Source organism: Coloeus monedula, assembly GCF_965178545.1.
Source record: "Coloeus monedula genome assembly, chromosome: 17".
NCBI classification, from domain to species: domain Eukaryota; kingdom Metazoa; phylum Chordata; class Aves; order Passeriformes; family Corvidae; genus Coloeus; species Coloeus monedula.
Window position 1 is genome coordinate 817,345 of NC_138797.1, and position 20,751 is coordinate 838,095.

General features: G+C 53.0%; 1 protein-coding gene across 1 annotated transcript; it reads right to left on the reverse strand.

Moving 5' to 3' along the window:
- Positions 1-1,270: 1,270 nt before the first annotated feature.
- Positions 1,271-19,554, reverse strand: GGT7 (gamma-glutamyltransferase 7; the record flags this gene model as incomplete). Its single annotated transcript, XM_082292641.1, has 15 exons — positions 1,271-1,434; positions 2,882-2,981; positions 3,944-4,081; positions 4,587-4,704; positions 5,225-5,377; positions 6,154-6,242; positions 9,007-9,134; positions 10,166-10,253; positions 11,536-11,729; positions 12,535-12,608; positions 13,236-13,303; positions 13,820-13,934; positions 15,145-15,296; positions 16,385-16,611; positions 19,368-19,554. 15 exons carry the CDS (start codon positions 19,552-19,554, stop codon positions 1,271-1,273), a joined length of 1,995 nt encoding a protein of 664 aa, XP_082148767.1.
- Positions 19,555-20,751: the final 1,197 nt, after the last annotated feature.

Below are 20,751 nucleotides of genomic sequence, written 5' to 3' on the forward strand. Positions count from 1 at the left end.
AGACCATAGAAAATGATCAAACTCCAGAATTTTTTAGTGCCAGGTGTCTCTAACTTGCCAGCAAAAAGAGCAGGAAATGTCCAAATGTGGGCTGAATGATGTAGTGCAGATGTCAGCTGGGGTATTCTTCCCTTCTCAATTTCAGACACAAAATGCAGGAGCATTCTTTTATTTTCACTACATGTTGTGGACATAAAATTGTCTCAGTAGTGTTTGGTTTGGTTTGTATCTTTTCTCTCACTCTTTTCAGCTTTTCCAATAGCTTCACTGGTACTAAAACATGGAGCTACGTTACAGCCATGAATTCAGTCAGGAGAAATTCCCAAGCCTCTCTGTAGGAATGACACAGGCTTTTGGAACAGACTGAGATAAGGCAGCGGAAGGAAAGCTCTGAACCCACCCAAATGCTCTCCACGTGGTCTTCAGGCCATGGTCTGTGGTTTTTCACAACTGTGTGGAGTACTGCTAAGATATCTCCAAAAAGTGTCTAAGAAAGTGAAACCTGTTACCTCTGAGCTGAAATTAATCACTGAGGAGGTTGAACTTCTGTAAGAGAACTACTGGGGGGTGCACAAGTTGTTAGAGGAAGAAATTGTTAGAGCTGTTGAAAACCATTGCTCTGGTTACAGAATCAGACTGCCAGTGAGTCTGTGCAGCAACTGGATTCAAAACATTTACTGCCGAAATTCAAGGTAGGTAGTGATGTGAGCACAGGAACTTCCTTGGGATGCTGCACGCTGGTAAAAATCAGCTGGCCCAGATGGAGTGTTGGAGGACTCTGCAGTATTCCAGCTGCAGGCACCCACAAACACTACATTGGGCTGTGTTAATTACTGCCTTACCCTGGAGGCAAAGAAGGAACTTGGAAAAGACATGAAGATGAGGATAATCATCATCAATAATAACATCATCATCAATAATAACATCATCATCATCAGCTGTTTTTTCCTTTGCTCATGTTCCTGCTCCCTTAAAGTAAGATTCAGGCTAGAACTGGGCTTTGGAAAGCCTGAACTATTAGCAAGACTTCCAAAAGAAAAGTGTACTCCTGCCACTCCTGCAACAAGGACTGGGCTGCTTGCAATCCAAATCATTGAAAAATAAAAAGAGAGCTGGATGTTGGTGCTGCCGACTCCTCTGGTGCTGTCGGGGTGGGGAGTGCAGAACATCTTCCCAGCAGTGTGTGGGGCTGGAGAAGGGGCCACTTCAGAACATGCACATCACTGGGGTTGTGTCAGCCTTGGTCACAGAACACGTCCCCTGGGAGGTGCTACAAGATCGTGGCTCCAGCAGCATCTGCACTCCTGGGGTCCTTCAGGCCAAGGATGAAACTGTTGGTTCTCCTGGCCCCGTGCACCAGGGACACCACTGGGACTTTATCCACCTGATAGCCCCTGGCCACGAGAAATTCAATATCTTCCTCAGGAAACTCACCTGCAGGGATTTGGAAAGAGGAGTTGGTAACTGAAACCAGTGTTTGATGCAAATGCTGCTGAGGTCTGCAGTGGGGGGAAGCTGCCTGCAGCCCCTGCAGCCCCTGCAGAAGGTTCCAGCTGGGCAAGCCAAGGGCCAGGGGCCACTGCTTTGTGCTGTGGGCTATGGGAGGATCTACACCACCATTTAAAGATGTGGGAGATTCTCCTCTTTGGAAGAAGGGGAAGATACATGATTGACACCAATTGTAGTTATTCTCCTTAGAGAACACAAGGCAGTGCCCACTCTTAGTTACAAATAAGAGTATTAACAATTATTAGTCAAAATAAGACGCAAGACAGCTCAAAACAAACAACAGTGAAGCAAGATGCCAAATGACAAACTTTGTGCTAAGCATCCCAACTTCCCCTGCGTGTATTTCTTAATCTTCCAGATGTCTACCTCAGGTTGCTGCTCTTCTGCTTTTATTTGGCTCATTTGATGGTTTATAATTTCTGTATGAGTAGAAGTGCCCAAGGCCCCGGAGCTGGGAGTGCAGCTGGACAAATGGAGCAGGGACACAGAAACCCCACTGGTGTTTAAACTTTATATGTTGTGTCTTAACATGTATCTTGTTGATGCCAAATGTCCAAACTCACAAATTAGGACCTTGTGAAGTTTTAGATTTAATTCCATTTTAGTTTCCAAGTCTGCAGGGCACACTGCAGGACAGACCCTTTTTAGATTTTCCTCTGAAATGGGAAAGCCCAGGAACTTTGGCTATTTGGTGTGGAATGAGAACCAAATTTCACTTATGGTTCACTCTGGTGAAGTTTGGGGTGGTGTGAAGAACACCAAATAGACCACGACTTACAGTAACCAGGACAGGAGCTGACAGTACAGACTCCAGAGTGCCAGCACTGATGCTGTGTTTTCAGAACTGTCAAGCTACAGGCCTTGCCATAAGCCTTGCCTTCTTCCCAGCTGCTGGAATTAAGGGACATGGACTGAAAAGTGAAGGAATATAATTTATGGCAGTGGGAATAAAGTGCAGGAAGCTTTGAGCACATGTCTGGGTGAAGTTGAGGCTGCAGTCTTGTTGATTTGGATATCCTCAATGGCATCTGATCTCCAGAGGGATTTAAGGACAGGACAAGGCCACTAGCAGGAGGTGAGCTGGGACAGAGGGAGGGCTGGGGAGAAGCACCTGAAAGAGCTTGGAGAGGTGGTGCTGGAGGGGTCAGGGAGCATTTCCAAGACAAGAGGGAAAGGATATGGCTCAGCACAGACTCCAAGCTTTGAAGAAGTCAAATTCTGATTTTTGTCTTCCCCAAAACCCTCCACACCCCTGGGGACCCTAGAACATGGTGACTTGTGGCACTTCCATTGCAGAGTACTAAGAAAATCCTGCTCTTTACCTAAGCTTGCTGGATTTGTAGGCTGTGCCCCACCCAATGTCCATACTCACTGTCAACCTGCAAGATGTTGGACTGAAGCTGGGGGTGAAGTCGACCAAGGGACAAACTTTCACTCAGATTCTTGTTAAATGTTAAAACATTTACCAAAACCTACAAGAGAACAAATTATCTTCAATAACACAAGAAGTGATGAGAACAGGAGAAGCCAACTTCCTGAGCATCCCCCGAACTGGTGGCTTCAGCATCTGCACATGCAGCAGGCAAAGGAGATTTTGAACCATTTACTGAACTGCATGAATTACTGCAGGGGTGTGCACACACTGAGGTCCTTGGAATATGGCCTGTAAGTTGTTGGTTGTAAAGTAGGACATTTTCAGGGTAGCGTGGGCTTTTTGTCACATAACTCTTGCTAAACTAGCAGAGTTGTGTGTCTGGAACACGATGTGAGCTCTAAGTAAGTGTTTGTTACAGCCAAAAGCTCAGCACGTGACTTCTCCCAACAAAGCACTACAAAGCAGTTCTGGGCTTTGGTTTTGCTCTGAGTAATGCTTTCCAAAAGGTAAGGAAACTGGGACCCCTTCCCGTGCTTTTCTTTTTAGCAATCCTTTACTGCTGTACATGCAATCAAGCCATTGGCAAGTACTTCTCTTCATTAAAAATCATAAATTAAGAGGAACTGCCCAATTTATATCCAGTGTTGAGCAGAAGGAATTCAGTTGGGAATGCCCTAAAAGGAGCTTTTCATACAGAAAAGGGCCAAAGGGCTGCCAGTTTCCTGCAATTTTCTGAATAACAAAACGCTCCTTTTTTTCTTAATCATCCTTAAGATGAGTTTTGAACAGGTATTAGAATGACAAAAACCATTGTAGATTTTGCCAAAAGGCTTCTCCTCTACAATTATGAGTCGTGTCACCAGGAAAGGTGCAAGAAAAGTAAATTGGTAACCCTTAGAGATTTGAAAACACCAAAGTGTGGAACTGGTGACATCAAAGATTGAACCAGTAACCTGTGGCCACCAGTTCTGACCCAGCCTGGGCCAATTAGGAAGGGAAAGGAGGGGACCCTGCTCAGCTTTGAGCTGAGCAGCTGCTCTGGGAGGACACAGTGCTGACCTGGACGATGCTGCTCAGGGCTCTGTCCCCGTTGTTGGCCCCCAGACACAGGTAGGTCCCACACATCCCCTCGGAGGGCCTCACGATGGTGGGCAGCAGGAAGGACCGCGGCCGCTTCCGAGGCTGAAGGAGGTTTTGCTGCAGTTGAAGAAAAGTCACACCAAAAAATGTCAACAAGCCAACTCTCCCACAGAAGGAACATGGAGCTCATCAGCCTCTTCCAAAGAACCACCCTAGCAAAGTGGGGTGGGTTTACAATGCATAAGGCAGCGCTGAGGCCACCAGGGCAGGTCTGTATTTATTTCTTTCCACGACCTGAAGACATTTTTCCTGCTACCTGTTACTTTTTAACCTGCAGAGCAACAATTCGTGAAGAGAGTCCTTAACACAAGTCCACACTTACTTAAAGTGCATCTGGGCTGCAGTGTTGTTTGATAGTTCTACATTGCAATAATAACTGCTGGACATGGAGCCCTCTGTTTTCTCACTTTCAGTGGCTCATATAATGAAAACCAGCAACTTTCTACAGGCTGTTGTCTCTGTTATTAATAAGGCATTAAATTGCTTCCCTGTTGTGAAGATGAGAATAAAATTGGGAAAAAAAAAAAAAGGTAAATAAAGAATTTGTCATGTCATTCATTACCAGCCTGGGAATGGAGTGGTTCATTGTTTCATTTTGCCAGGAGAAGTCCAACATCTGGCTGTTCAGGAGGATTCCAGATGGTGTTATTATTCCACTGCCAAAGGGACGATTCAAAGAACTGAAAAGAAACACAAAGAAATTTCATCAAAATCATCCCAGAGAATTTTGTACACCTTGAGGCTTTCAGGGTTCCAACTTTCTGTGCCACCTTGTTTTGATAGAGATTCTTTGGTGGTTCTCTAGGGCTGGTGAGATTGAGAAGAGGCAGTTTCCATGCACTAAGGAGCAGGAGCCACATAGGCCACAGCAGCTCTGTCCCTCCCTGTGTCTGAGCATTCCTTCTGCTGTGATGGATCTGCCTCCATCAGTCCAAAATTTGCCATCACCTCTCCCCCAGGGAGCAGATACAGGCCACTCCAGCCATGTTTCATTGTGAGAGGGCTCCAAGATTGCACAGGGCAGAGCAGCAGCAGCCCACACATCTCAAGCCCATCTCTCCCATTCCTCTGCTGCAGGACTGACTGGGACAGAGCAGCCCGGCTGCTCCAGGTCTGGTGCCATCCTGTCCTGCTGAACCTACTCCCTCCTCCCTGCTCCCACTCTGAGCTCATTATGGAGGGAAGAGGCCAATCCTTTACCTCACCACGGCGACGATGAAGTCGTCGGGGCCCATGACGAGGACCTGGCTGGCGGCGGTCCCGCTCCCCAGGGGGAGCTGAGGCACGCGGAGATCGGACGGGAAGGACTGGGAGTCGTTGATCAGCTGGCGCAGGGAATTGGCTTCTGATTTACTTCAGCAAGGAGGGAGGGAGAGAGGAAAGCAAGCAGTGAGCCTGGGGAGCTGGACATGTCCTGGTGTGTCTACACAGCTACGGCCAGGTGTCCCCGAGGGGCTGCACGAGGACAGGGAGCTGGTTTGGTTCACCCCAAGGAAGGAAGGGGTGACAAGGTGGCTCAGTCTGCACAGAGAGGCACTCAGTCTGCCATGGACCTCCAAAGGCTCTGTCTACTCCTGTTTGCCCTCAGCAGGACTAAACCCACCCCCAACAGCCAAGGTGACAACCCCAGCTGAATGCCAGTCTTCAGCAGGAGGACAAGTCCAGTCCAGCCCAGCCACCAGCTGTGGCTAAACGTGGCTCTGAGGTGGGAGGCTGGGCTGAAACTCCAGGCCCGGCCTCTCCTGCAGATCTGGGTGTTCTGCAAGGCCCTGAGCCCCACAGTGGGGCAGGGAGAGGCAGAAATGGCACATGTGGCTCTGCCCACAGGGATGGCTGCTTGTCCAACCCACACAAAGGGAATGTTTAGAGGAGTGGCAAAGTGGGAGGAACCCTCAAGCTCAAGCTGGCTCCAGGAAACCTCTGAGTGAGGACATCCTGTGACCCACCCCCAGAGCCCCATGGTATCAGCTGTGATCCTTGTGAAAGAATGAGCCCTGGGAGGACACTCAGGGTCTGACCTTTCCTTAATAAAACAGAGGGAGAAAAAGCTCAGGGCAGAGCAAACCCGGGAATGATATCCAACCCACACATCCTGCAACTGCCACCGTGCCTGTCCTCCTCAGACATACCTCACCATGCCTTCTGCTGTGTGAGTGACAGACACATCACCAGATGGATCTCCCAGGTTGCTCACCAGACTCAGGGCTATTTTTAATGTCTAAAGAAAGAAGGGAAGGAAAGGAGAAGAGGAAGAGAGCAACAAAGAGGAGGAGGAGAAGGAGAGGAAAAGAGAGGAAAGGAGAGGAAAGGTGAGGGGAGGGAGAGGAAAGGAAAAACATTTATGTGGCCCTGGAAATAAAATTTCTGATACTCCAAACTGGAAGAGGTATCTGGTGTCCTGGTGTGTTGGCTAAAGCTTATGAAGAAAAATGACCAAAAGTCTGGGTTCTGGGAATACCTCAGTGCAGAGGGCTGCCACATGTGGGTATGGGAACCAAAGAGCCTCAGTCTGGCATGGCAAACTGTGCTGGGGAAGCCAAGTGAATCCAGCAGCATTTGTACAATCACAGAATCACAGAATGGTTGGAGTTGGAAAGGACCTTAAAGCTCATCACATTCCATCCCCCTGCCATGGACAGGGACACCTTCCCATGTTGCTCCAAGTTGCTCTTGAACACTTTCAGGGATGTGGCAGCCACAGCTTCTCTGGGCAACCTCTGCCAGCAGCTCACCATTCTCACAGGGAAGAACTTCCTCCCTATATCCCATCTAACCCTGCCCTCTGGCAGTGGGAAGCCACAAGTGCAACGTGCCTGGCAGGAGCTGATGCCCAGCTCAGTGGTTCAGCTTCATCACCAGCTGGCAGACAGGGTCTCCAGGATGCCATTTACTTTCTATTTCCATTCCTGAGTGGTCACCACAAGAGCAGAGATCAGACTGAATCCCAATGGGACAGTGGGTGCTGGGCTCGCTGCTGCCTCTGAATCCCAGCTCGGCTGGCCCAGCACCAGTGCTGAGCAGAAATGAGCTGTTCTGCTCCCCAGCTGCTGCCCAGCTCCTGGCTGTAAACCATCCAAAGGGTTTGAACAGAAAGCATCAGTCCCAGCACACGTCAGGGAGTGATGGTGCAAAAGGAGGAAAGGATCTGGTTTCTCAAACACGCAGAATCCTGCCTAAGACAGTCCATTGAAAATGGGAAGGTGCAATTTCAAAGGACTGGGATTACAGCACAGCCAGGGCAGAGCCACAAGGAGAGAGAGCTGCTCCTCAGCCAAGCCAGCCTGTGCCGAGCAGAAACACACTCAACGTTCAGCTTGCAGGTCGAGCCATGCTCATTCAGGACTCAGAACAGCCCACTCCCCTGCAGGCAGCCAGTGAGATGGCACTGCTGGTCTGGAATGTGCCACACAGCAACAGCTTCTCCTTGGTTATCAACTGTGTGGAGAGTAGAACATGACCAACCTCTGGAGAAGGCAGCATTTCCATGGAGCAGCATCCACTGACCACCACACCATGGCGGGGGACAAGGGCTTGGTGGTCAGGGAAGAGCTCCATGGAAACATGCAGAGCACTTCCACCCCTGAGGTTAAGGACATCTTGGTCCTGGTTGTCCCCGGGCTGGATACCTGATGCTGCCCTAGCACTGTGATGCCTTTTCCAGGTCTTAAAATCAAGAATCAAACATGGTTAGAAGGGAGAAAGGGGTTTTACCTCTGTATTTGCTTTAAGGATCCTTAGGTGCACACATCCAGGTGGAATGTGCCAAAATGCACCCTGCAATGCCCACCCACGATAGATTGGGTATCACATTATAGGTGTTACTAATTAGCAGATCTATCAAAGATTCCCCAATGAGAGGCTTGAATGAGCCCCTCTCCCCGAGGAACCTTCCCCTGGATGGTTCTATCTTAGTTTACAGAATGTGCTCTGGAGAGGACCTTGGGGTCTGGGGCTTCTAAGATGTTTAGTCTCCTAGCTTAACAAAATAAGTCTAAGAATGTAGGCTAAAAACCACTAAGAATACAAAAAGCTATAAAAGGTATATAAAAGGGGTATAAAAGAAAGGCAAAGAATCACCATGGCATCAACTGAGCCTCAGCAACATGTTCAGCTGTGGGACCCAGGCAATCAGGGTTACACATCTCCTGAAGTGACTGCCTTGGAGCTGGAGGTTGCTGCTCCAGGATAACCAACAGGTGAAACTCTTGGCAGAGCAAATAGACTCACCCAAAGCTTCCTGAAGAGAGCTCAAATATAACTCATGTGAGTCAACCTCCTGTGCCTCTGCACAGTGTGTAACTCCTCCAGTTGCTGCATTTTTGCTGAGACACTTCCATGCACCCATTGTCCTGTCTGCTACAAGGATGTGGTTAAATCCTCGATTAAAATTTCCAACTCATAAACCCCATCTGTGGATCTGTGGAGCATCTAAGAGCATAACTCTGCTTACAGAGCAGAGACAGAGCACTTGCTCAACCTCCTGGGAAGCTGCAATGTTTTGGTAGGACAGTCTAAATGCTGGAAAAATTCTGGACCACAGAGATCAGGAGGTGGGCAAAAATGTGTTTTTTTAAAATGTGGAGTATTGGTCAGTTTTCCTTGTCATCACCATGTAGAGGCTTTTGCTTGCAGCACACCTTGCAGTGCCCTCGGGTGCTCTGCAATGGCCAGGGCCACTGGAGCTCAGAGGTGGAGGAACTTGATGAGACCACCCTCAAGTGCTGTGGGGTCATTCTGCAGAGATGACTGTATACGAGAAATGGACAAAAGCAACAGTTTGTTCTCAAAAAGCTCTTCCCAAGCAGGAAAGATCCTCCTGCTCAGCCTCTGAGACAGCAGCACTGCTCAGTTTTACACCTTAGCAATCTATTTGCTCATTCTCCTCTGGGAATAACCTACAAACATTTTTGTACAACCACAAAATAAATAAATCATTCTCTAGCAGCACAAGCAATTCAGCCAAATGTTGAACTTCCTCTTACCTCTGCCATCCAGTGCAAGATATTCCCTCTGGATCCTTGACTTGTGATGTTAAAGCCCTCAAGGATGTTCAGTGCTGCGATCAGTGCAGGACCTGCATGCGGAGGTGGGGGAGTGAAAACAAGGTGACCTGTGGAGGGAAGAGGAGAGGAATGAAGCTGCTTTTGTCAGACACCATCCAGTGAGAACACTTGTCCATGAGTCGTGTCCTTGAGGACAGGGAAACCCTTCCAGATTAGAGGGGAAATAATAGAAAGAGACACGATTTGAGAAGGGTTCCCCAGAACATCCCTGTTGTATCTTTCTGTTTCTTCATGAAGGATGAATGAAGCCCAAACAGGGATGCTTTTTCACCTCTGAAATTCAGTTCTTATTGGTTGGCTGTTGGTTTGTAGACTGCAGTATGGAAGAATGGAGATAGAATCAGAGAAAACCAGAATAGTTTAGGTTGGAAGGGACCTTAGAGGTCATCTAGTCTCACCCCCTGCCATGGGCAGGGACACCTCCCACTGTCCCAGGCTGCTCCAAGCCCCATCCAACCTGGCCTTGGACACTTCCAGGGATCCAGGGGCAGCCACAGCTGCTCTGGGCACCCTGTGCCAGGGCCTCACAACCCTCACAGGGAGAAGTTGCTTCCTAACATCTAATCTAAATCTCTTCTCTTTTAGTAGAAAATTATCCCCCTTGTCCTGTCACTATCTGCCCATATTAAAAGTCACTTTCCCTCGTTTTTATAAACCCTTTTTACATACTGGAAGGCCACCTAAAAATGAGTTTGCAACATTACAGCTACAAGGAGGGTAAATATAGGGACTGCAAGAAAATGATGACATTTTAGAAACTTCTTGCATAGTTAGCTTTTCTCCCTTTGGGAACTGTCTTTAACTGTAGGTCCAGCTTCTACTGAGATGTTGCCTCAAGATGTGACCATGTTGCATCTTTAGACTTTCAAGGGAAAAAACATTTCAAACTCCTGAAAATCTTCTGAACCACCCATGACACATCAGTGTCAGCAGGGAATAGCAGGAAACTCCCTGGAAAGCCTTTCTGCAGACATCTCAGCACAGCTTTGACTTCAACTCTTGTTCAGTGCTGTTGCCACCCCTTGTGAGGTGAAGAGAACTTTTCCCTGGAGCTGCATTGCAATGGGTGAGGGTGTACCTCGATAGATTGTGTGCACAGGATCCTCCACAGTGACACTGTAATTGCTGAAATCTTCCTCCACCAAGACTCCTCCGTAGCTGTGGACCTGCACGAGAGCAAAGCAGTCCACACTGAACAGGCTGGGCCAAGGCTCCCTGTGCTCCTCGTGCTGGCCCAGGGGAGCACACCCCTCACTGTCAAACACACTCCACTGAGATTCCTGAGCCAAGTGCCAGGTTCCTTCATCTTCCTTTCTGTGATTTCACAGCCCTGGTGGCCTGGCTCACTGTTCAGCATCGCAGGAAGGCTCTGCACTCACCTCCAACAGCTCACCCACCCCAGGGGTGCTCCCAGGACATTCTGTCTGCCTGGGAAGGTGGGGATTGGCCCTGCCCTGCAGCCTTCCCTGCCCTGGCTGGCAAGCAGGAGTGTGTTAAGGGGTATTGAACACTGCCAGGATTATGGATCCAGGAGATATGGAGTCCAGGTGTGGCAGGTGGCCATCACTAGAAATTTCAACTAAAAAGTCACTGTTCCCACCCTATTTGAAATGATTTTAGCTGACAGTGGGTATGCTGTAGCCTTGGTCTTCCTGTAAGACTCCTGTCAGAGGTACAATTTACCAGGGTTGGTAATTTTCATGAACACAGGAAAGACGGGGTGATTCCCTCCACGCAGGTCTTCTGTGACTGAGTCATGATGGAGATGGGGGAGGACCATCAGAGGGTGATTTCCAAACACAGAGCCCACAGATGTCTGAGGCTTGAGTGGAATGAACACATTCCAGATTCTTGAACTATTGAAGGAGCATCATTTGAACCACAGTGGCTCAATAAAATGGTGCCCTGACCACCCTGACTGCAGCCACACAGAGGAAAGTTGTTATGGTTTGTTGGGGGCTTTTTTTACCAGAATTACTTTGGTTTTGATATTTTTTCCAGAGCACCTGTACCAGGAGTTAAACTAGGGCAACCCCAAGTGGGACCAAGCCTGTCTAATCCTCTGCTTTCAAGACTCGCAGGTTTCTTTTTCTAAACCATCTTCCTGGAGTCTGTATCCTACAGTTCCACTAACCACAACAACTTGTTTCTCAACAGCCTCTCATTCTGGGGAAAAAGGCTTTGTCACCCAAATGAACAGAGCCCAGAGGGGGCTTCAAACTGATTTTTATTTTCCTTCCAGACTGTCCTGGTTATAGAGGAAATGGAGGTTTCACTTCTGTAGACGGTGGGAATGGGCTGTGTGTCACTGACACCACCGCAGGGACAGGAAAGGAAAAGGAGGCCTCTGTCCCCATCATTGTGCTGGCACCTGGCTTATCTCCCGTTTGTCACCTTAAGCAGGTGGCAGCCCCAGCCTGGCAGGTGACAGGGACAGTCCTGGCTCACCTCGGAGATCATCTCCTGGGTCAGGTTTCCGCTGTAGAAGGCTGACACCCCTTCTGCCCCCAGCAGCTGCAGCACGGCCGCGAGGTCCGGGCGCCGGACCAACATTCCAGGCAGCAGGGGCTGCCCATCGGGCAGGAAGAGCTCGTGGAATCGGTCAGAGTAGTTCAGGTCCTTCAGCTCACTCAGGGCTTTGGCTGCAGGTGAAAAGGGGAAGGACATCCAGAAAAAGCAGGGGTCAGGAAGGCGCAAAGGACCTGATGGGGGCGTTGGAGGCCTGCTGCTGCCTCTGGCCTTACTGCAAAACTAGAGGGGAGCTGGATCATGGGTCCTTTGGAACTGGCAAAGAAACCCAAAGAAACCCAAAGAAACCCCAGCACCCCTCCCTGTCTGGCCCTGGGCACTGCCCAGTGTGGCTGCTCTGCCCTGGCTCTGCCCAGCCACAGCAAAGGGCTCCAGTTTGGCTGCCACCACGCTGTCCCCTGGCAGACTGTGGCTCACACATTGTTCAGCTCCCAATATCATCCATCTCCAGGAGCACAAAGCCCTGATTTCCCTGACTAACTGTGGATAGTAAAAAGCTAGGAGCAGAGGAATTTTCCAGCTGCTATATCTTGTGAAGTTTTTCTTTCTCATGCAAGCAAGCTGAAAACAGTTTTAGGGTTTTTGTAAATCAAGACTTTATCTTGCACCTGCAAACTTGTTGTCCAAGTTGTTTTGGTACATTGGAGAAAATATTTTGAATGGGCGTTGTGGAACCTCCACCTATCCTTCTAGAGGGTGGGTGGTCAAGTGACCAACGGGGTCATGCCACCCTTGCAAATGAAGCTATATAAGCTGATTTATATCATTAAATATAGCCATTTTGGCCACTTATCCTGAAACTGGACTCATGTTGTTTTTCACTGTTCTCAGTACAACACCAACAATTAACCACCTACATGCCCAGCTCCCTGCACAGTGAGCTGCCCTGTACTGGGCAGCTGCCCACCAGGTACTCACCCAGGTCATGTGTGACATTAAAGCCGTTCTGGGCGACACCGGCCGTGAGGCCCAGCAGCTCTGACCACGGGAGTCTGCCAAAGGAGAGAGGACAAGGAGAAATGGGCCTTGGAGGGGTGCAGTGGGGCAGGGTGGTGGGCAGCAAGCACAGGGCTCGGCTCTGCAGTCAGGGGCTCCTGGCAGACCAGGCTGTGGGGCCAGCAGGGGCGAAAAGGAGCACCGAGCTTTCAGAGCTTGTGTTTCTCCTTAACAGGATCATCTCAGTGCTCCAGGATGTGCCCCAGAGAGGAATGGCAGTGCATGGATGGGGGAAGGGGCGTCTCAGGAGCAAAATCTCAAGCCAGGCTCTGGTCCTGAGCAAGTCATTCAGTTCCCTCCCTATCCCAACAGAGCACCAAGGACAGGCACACCTCTTAGGATGCAGCTAAAGAGAGAATGAAGAAGCACAGACATGAGAGGCAACGTGCTGCACCCCTAACAGAACACTTATGGTACATCTTCTTAGCCAAAATCTCACTTTGCAGAAAACATGACCTGATGCTGAATTTTGTCTTTTGTACATGAAATACCAAAAAATAAACATCTCTTTCAACACAAGCCTCCCAGTACTTAGCTAATGGTTTTGAGTGGTGGCTGAGAACGTGGCCTGATGGCAAGGGCTCATGGGGACCCCAGGGCACAGCCTGTGCCTCGTGTCTTACCTGCCATGTAACTGGTGTGCCTGGTGCATTCCTTGGATCATGCCTGGCACCCCCACGAGCAGACCTGGCTGTAAAATAGGAAGGACAAAAAGGAAGAGAGTAGTCTCCTTTCCACAAGGACACGGTCCCCAATTGCAAGTCAAGGAGGTGCAAGTCATGTTTACTTTAGAATTATCTGCATAGTTAGGAGAGGGGAAGAGGTCTGTAGCAAGCCACTTTACTATGGAATAAAAGGTTTTGAAAGGAAAGAGGCAAATTCAATCTTGTTTTCAACCCAGTTTGGTCAGGAGAAATAACTCAGCAGAACAACCTGGGATTATGCTCCTCCCTGGGGCTCTTGTTCTCGCAGCACCCTGCTGCCACAGGGACACGCCTCTTTACTCCCTAAAGCTCGGCAGGCATTTTGGGGCTGATAAAGAAGTATCTCCCCTAAATTCTCCATGTCTGTAGGGCCCAGGATCTCCCATGATGAGAGAGACCTCCTGTTACTTTGCTGGGCATCTGCCCTTTGGCCTGAAATTTGGAGGCAGGAGAGCTGGAGACAACAGCCCTGGAGGCAACGGCTGTGGGATACTGGCTCTCACCCTGGTGTCCTGCAGCAGGTCCTCTTCCAGTGGGATGCCCAGGGGAGCCACCTCACGGAAGTCGATCACCCAGCTCCTGTTCTTGCGGATGTCGTGGACCAGCATCACCCCGCCCCTGTGGCGAGACAGCGTCAGGGCACGGCCCGGCTGCTCCTGCAACAGCCGCTGCCGGAGAGCTCGGGTGGCACTGCGGCCAGGGCTGGTCCAGGGTGACGAGGGTCACTGTGACAGGTCACCAGCCGCAGCAGGGCCCCGGGGTGGCCGGAGGAGCAGGGAATGCTGCCGTCCTTCCCTAGGGCACACACCAGGACAGCCAAGGCAGGGTCGGTGTGGGACACAGGCAGCCCTGTGCTGAGTCTGGTGAGGCTGGAGCAGTCCCTGCCTTCCTGACCAGGGAGCCACTGGCTCTGTTCCAATGCCAAGGTGGGACCATCTGGGATTTTCTTTCTAATCTGAGCAGTTTTGCAACAAAAGAGGGTTTTTGCTTACAGCAGCAATGGGTGGTGCAGCTGGAGCAGTGATCAGGTGGCTGCGGTTTATGCAACGCTCCTGAGCCCTCCTGCAGAGCCAGGAGCGCCAGGCTGACGTGGATGCCACCCCGGGTGTGAGGGCTGGGAGAAAGCCACCCCCACCCCCAGCAGCTGCCTGGAGCTGGGCTCGGGCTTCAGCCTCAGGAGCAGAGCTTGTGGAAGGCAGGACTCAGGCTCTGGAAGCACTGGGACTGAACCCGCGGTGTTTGCAGCTCCTGGCACACTCACAGCAGAGCTCACCAGCCCTCTCGAGCCTGGGGCTTGGATGATCCTGGCAGTCACTACAGCAGAAACAAATTTCCCTGCCTGGGGGTCTCTGTCCTGTGCTGGCAGCACGGTGCACAGGAAGGGTCACTATGGCAGACTGTGGACACATCATTGCCTGATGTCAGAGCCTTGGCACCACACCCTGGGCCTGGCACTGCCACGGAGGCATTTCTCAGCTGCAGAGGGACTTTTTACAAGGGCAGACAGTGACAGAACAAGGGGGAATGGCTTTACACTGCCAGAGGGCAGGTTTACATCAGGTATTTGGAAGAAATATTCCTCTGTCTGAGGGGGAGGTGGTGGGGGCACCATGCACTGGTGCAGGCTGCCCCATCCCTGGAAGTGTCCAAGGCCAGGCTGGATGGGGCTTGGAGCAACCTGGGATAGTGGAAGGTGTCCCTGCCCATGGCAGGGGTGGAACTGGATGGGTTTTAAGGTCTCTCCAACCCAAACCATTCTGGGGTTCTGTGAAACCACTCACTTGAGGACACCTGAAGACAAGAGCAGGGGCGAGTGCCCCACACTTACCCTCCCAGCCCCGAGGTGTGGGGGTTGACGATGCCGGCGCAGAGGGCTGAGGCGATGGCCGCATCCACCGAGGAGCCACGCCTGGCCAGCACCTCGGTGCCCAGCGCGGTGCAGCGCGCGGCGTCCGTCACCACGGCGCCGCGGTGGAACAGCTGCCGGACAGGAGAGGGTTGTGCTGGGCTGTGCTGCTGGTGCTGCCCAGATCTGCACCCACCAATGTGGGACCTGAAGCCTGGGGCCAGTGCCGAGGCCGTGGCTGATCCAACAAATGGCAGTGGGAACCGTATGTCCCCTGGCACATCCCCGCTCCAGCGCAGCTGCAGGTAGCCACGGCCACCATTTCAGACAGCTTTCCACACTCTGTGTGCTACTCTAAGCTGGGGGCCACGTCTCTCTCTGCCTCTCACGAGCCCAGAGCTGTCCCTGTGCTGCAGCCAGGCAGCCACTGGGAATGGGGATACAGCGGCAAAGAATGCAGCGTGCCCCCAGAACCACAGCCTGTTCTCATCCTTGTGCCAGTGCTGTGCTAATGCAGTCACACGATGTTTTAAAGAGTTGATTTCATCCCTGTGGCACAAATTGCAGCATCACAACATGAGCCAGGCTGGCCTGGGGACATGCACAGACAAAAGGGCCATGGCAGCACACGGAGATGGTGATGGTGACTCCTGGCTGACTGTTACCCCAGCAGAGGTTCTGCAGGAGGATCCAACCCCTGTGGCCATGCTGCCTTGGCTCTGCAATCTAGCACTGGGCTGTGGGACAGATTAGCAGGAGGTTCACCTCTGTTTTCAGCTATTTCCCTGCTTGGTCCTGGATGAATCTTCCAGAGGTGAATCTGGGCATGTATGCCCATAATCCATAAAACTCTGTCCAAGTGGACAAGATGCCTACTGTTTAACCAAGGATTATTTTCTGAAAGCACTCCCATCTGGCTCAAGCCGCAGCTGGCGTCACAGCAGTGGGGCTGTCTGTTCCCCACCAGCAGCACCCCCAAACCCTGGCCATGGGGCAAGCTCTGAGTCCGGCTTGGCTCTCCAAGCACAACCTCCAGGCACAGGAAAAGGCTTTCAAGCCAGTTTGGGGTGGAGCTGGGTGAGACTGAGCACCCGTGGCCTCACTGACACCAGCCATGGCTCCCCAGTACTCCCCTTGCCGAACTGCTGACCAGGAGGAAAGTTAGGGAGCTCTCCCATCTTTGGAGCCAAAGCCCAACCATAAAGCCACTGTTTTGTCTTACCTGAGGGTCCCCAAAATAGATCTGCATGATGAGGGCCACGGTGACGCCCGTGGCGAAGGTCAGGCAGGCGGTGATGATGACAGTCAGCCCGTCCTGCCGGCAGCTGCAGTCTCCGGAGAAGGGGTCCTTGCTGGTCTCCTGCAGAGGGGACACGTCCTGGCTTCCCATCTCCGAGGAGGATGAGGGCAGGCGCTGCAGGCGCGCAGACTTCAGGAAGGAGTCTGGGTCTTTGTGGGCAGCAGGGAGGAAACAAGTGTGAGTTATTGAGCAACTCGGGGCTCTTATTGCAGTGTTTATCCAGCACTAACACTACACTGAGCCCCTTCCAGCATGGCTATCACCTTCCCTATTGATCCCAGCTCCCAGGAGCCTTTCTGGCTCGGATACTGCTTTGGGTCATTTTACTGATCCCTTCCTTTAGCTCTAGTTATTCCAAACTGACTTCCCTGGAGATTAAGAGAGACAAAAACCCCCTGAATTTTACTCCATTTCAGTCCATTCATCAGTCTTCAGTGATAGGCCCACTCCTGTGCTCCATTAGGAGGGGTTCTTAACACAGCAAACAGGTCTCTGAAATGCAGCGAGACTGAAGAAGAGGAAATTAAGATATAAAAAAAAATGCAGCAGCTTTACTTGGAGCTGTGATAGAGCTAAAGCACCTGAGCAAAACAGAGGTAAAGCAAAACATTTGGCCTGTGCACAGAAAATACCTCTAGGGAAGCAAGGGCAGAGAGGAGCAAACCTGCAAACCAGAGGCCTCGGAACATCCACTCGCTCCGCTGCAGGAAGGACTCTGCTTTAATTCCTTGCTTCCTCTGGCAGATGAGGCCCACTGGGAAATGAAGCCGCACACTGGACACCCGGCTCCAAGATGGCAAAGCAGTGGGGCAGGGGTTTGCTGGGCCTCAGCAGGATGAAAAAGTCTCTTTTTTGCTCTGAAAGATGCCTTGAATCTCTGTGAGTGTCAGCTGCTGCCCTTGTGCTGGGAGGACACCGGCTGAGGATGCCCTGCCCGTCCCAGTGGCTGCCAGGCACATGGAGCTGCTGGGGCAGCTGTGAGGTCGTGCCCATCTCTGCTGGGCTCTGAAGTGGACCAAGTAGCTCAGGGCATCATCCAGGGCTCCTGGAAGAATTTTTTCGGGGGCTGCAGTGCTCTGTGCATCCACAGTAGGAAAAAGAGGAGCACCAAGTGGAAAAGACAAAATGAGAAGCTTGTCCCTCCATACAGGAGATGTTTCCTGGGTTTGGAAAGGGAGAGGGGAGTGAGCAGGAAAGCCCACATCTCCCATCAACTGCCTGTCCCTCTGCTCTGGCAGGTGGTATTGCCCTGGGCACTGTCAGCCCAGTCCTTGCCATGGCATTCACATGACCTGGCTGCAGCTCTCCTGAGGCCAGGGAAGGAGGGAGTTTTAATTTCAGTGATGCTGCAACCAGGAGTAAACTCCCACAGCCAGGGAATCCCCTCAGGGTGAATTTAATCTCGTTTGTGCTGTGGTGGTTTAGGAGTGAGACTGGGAAAGGCTCAACTTTTCCAGACTGAGCCTCTGAGCACACACTGAGCCCCTCATGGGCTCTTCTGGTCTAAGTGAGCTGGACTGAGTGGGAGGACTGGCTGGTAGCCCCGGTGGGGGCCACAGCTGGCCTGGCAGGGGCTGCCATTGGGGTGGGGTGTCACATACAGCCCCTGGCACACCCAAGTGAGGCCCCAGCCCCACCTGCAGGGAAACAGTGAGCAGTGAGTGGACTCCTCTGCCCAATCCCTCCAGGACACCATCCCTCCCCTCTGGTGACAGGCCAGCCCAGCACAAGGGGACACAAATACCTAGGAAGCAACTGGAAGAGGGCAGACCACGGCCCTCCCACCACGAAGTACCTCCATTCTCTGCCACAGACATCCTATTTTCAGTCTCTGTGACCACTGGTGTTGCAATAGGGACAGCAGAGCTGTGGTTTGGGGATGGGAGCAGCTGGAAGGGGTCACTTGGGAGCAGCAGGAGCCAGGAGCAGCCTGCACAGCCAATGCCAGCTGCCCATCCCACCATCAATGTGCATGCTTTGAAAGAGAAGCCACCAAACCCCACTTGGCTTCCGTGGGGCCGTGAAGGAGACGTGGCTTCATGGGGGAGCCAATGCTTTGGAGAACCAGGGCCACCTCAGCTCTGGAGCTGCAGCAATGAGACAGCAGAGACTGGAGCTGCGGGGGGCTCTGCAGGTGCTCCTGCAACAAATGCCAGGAGAGCAGCAGCTTCCCAGCTGCCCCACCTGCATGCATTAGCACAGCCAAAACTCCATCAGATTCTGGGTGTGTGACAAGAGGCCTTGTGCTTCTAGGAGAGCTGTTCCCACACCCCTGCAGGCAGTGGCTTCACCTCGACGGCCAGCAAAGCACAGGGTGAGAATGGGCAATGGGAGCTTCACCCGTGGGCACAGTGGGACAGGGCAGAGGGCAAGGGGTGCCTGGGGCTGTGCAAACTTGGGCCTGGGGGCTGGCAGGCACCCGGATTGGGAAGCAGCCCCGGGGGGGAAGGGCAACGCCGCTTGAAGACACATGACATGGGGGAGGAACAACATTTCTCTCAACTATGGAGGAGGAAGCAATCAGTTAAAAATAGGCAGAGGATTTTCTCAGGGATCAAATGATCACCTGACTTTATTCCAGCTGAGCACCGGAGGGATGGAGCATCCCAGACCGAGGGATGCTCGAGGAGCATCCCGGATGGAGAGATGCTCATGGAGCATCCAAGGAGGCCATGCACAAGTGGTCCAGGCTGGAAGGCCAAGCTGGCTGTGGGAGAGCACATTCCAGGCTGCCCTAGGAAGCTCTGTGCCGAACCCCTGGATCTCTGGCTGCCTTCCGTCCCTCGGGGTGAACGCGGGGCCGGGGCACAGGGACGGCGGGAGCCCGGGGAGCCTCGCTCCGGGCGCGGGGCCGAGGGCCGGGGGGTGCCGGGGGCCGCGGGCGGGCTCTGCCGCCGCCCCTCACCCGTGTCCTGCTCGCCCAGGAACGCGTCCTCCTCCTTGCGGGCGCGGAGGCCGCTCTCGGCCGCGCCGCTCGGCTCCTCCTCGGGCAGCCGCGGGAAGCTGGTGATGCTCATGTAGTCCACGGGCGAGCCGGCGGTCAGGGCCCGCTGCCGGCCCGGCACCGCCTCCGCCGCCGCGGGCACCGCCATCGCCGGGTCACCCCGAGCCGAGTCACGCCGAGCCGGACGCCCCGAGCCCAGCGGGTCCCACAGCCGGGCCGGGCCGGGCCCAGCGCTCCCGGTCAAACGGAGCCGCCCCGCGCCGGGCCGGGCGGGGCCGCCGGAAGGGGCCGGGCCGGCAGGGGCGGCTCCTCCCCGGGGCCGGCGGGGGCTGGCGGGGGCTGGCGGGCCCCAGCTTCGTTTTGTGCTGGGTGCTGCCGGGGGCAGCCAGGACCGGGACCCGGGACTCGGGACCCGAGGCGGAGGGGAAGGGCCGGGCCCGGCTCCAGCCGGGGCTGCTGCATGGCCCGAGCGCCCCTTCGCCGCTGACCCGCACCGGGCGGATCAGCCCAGCCCCACCGCACCGGGCGGGTTCGCGTTCCGGGCCGAGCCTCCAGGGAGCTGCATCCGAGACTCCTCAGTCCTGCCTCCCGAAGGCTGAAAGAGTTTTCCAGGGGATGTGCATGGACATGATGTCGCCGCCACAGCCAGCCCGTAGCAGGGGGCTCACATGTCACCCCTTGTCGCGGGGCACGGGGGCACCCGGTGGGACCCTCAGCGAGAGGTGCCGTGAGAGAGCCGGGTGTCTGCTCTGCCACAGCCGTCCATCCTTGGCTGCTCGTGCGTGTGGCCCTCTGGGATGAGAGCCGCAGATCGTGGTCCCCTCCGCAGCACAGCGGGTTTGGGTTGGTGTTTGCAGGTGCAGCTGGCCAGGCTCACCTGGCACTGGTGGCTCCCTGCTCCTGGCTCCAGCAGCACCGGCACAGGTGTCAGGAGGGGCTGAGGCTGCTGGGCAGCACAGGGATCAGCACAGAGCCGGGGGGAGCCCAGATGGGGGCACAGGACCAGCCATGCCTGGGGCAGGCCTGAGCTGTGGTTACCAACAGCTCCCTTTTGGCAAAGAGTTGTGGTGGACATACATGCGGGAGTGGTATGTGGTGTTGGGGGTGAGTTGGTTTACATGGATGTTTCTGAGATCAAACTGGCTGAAACATTTATTTTTTCCCACTACACTTCTTTCAGAGACTGACCTAAAAACCACCAGTAAAATAACTGGAAGATGGAAGATGGAAGATGTTGTTTCTTATCATGGTCCAAAAAAATGGTGAAAATTCCTTATCCCTGCAACAACACTGGGCTCTCTCTTGACTTGGCACATACACTTGGTTCTCTGGCTGCCAGATCTGA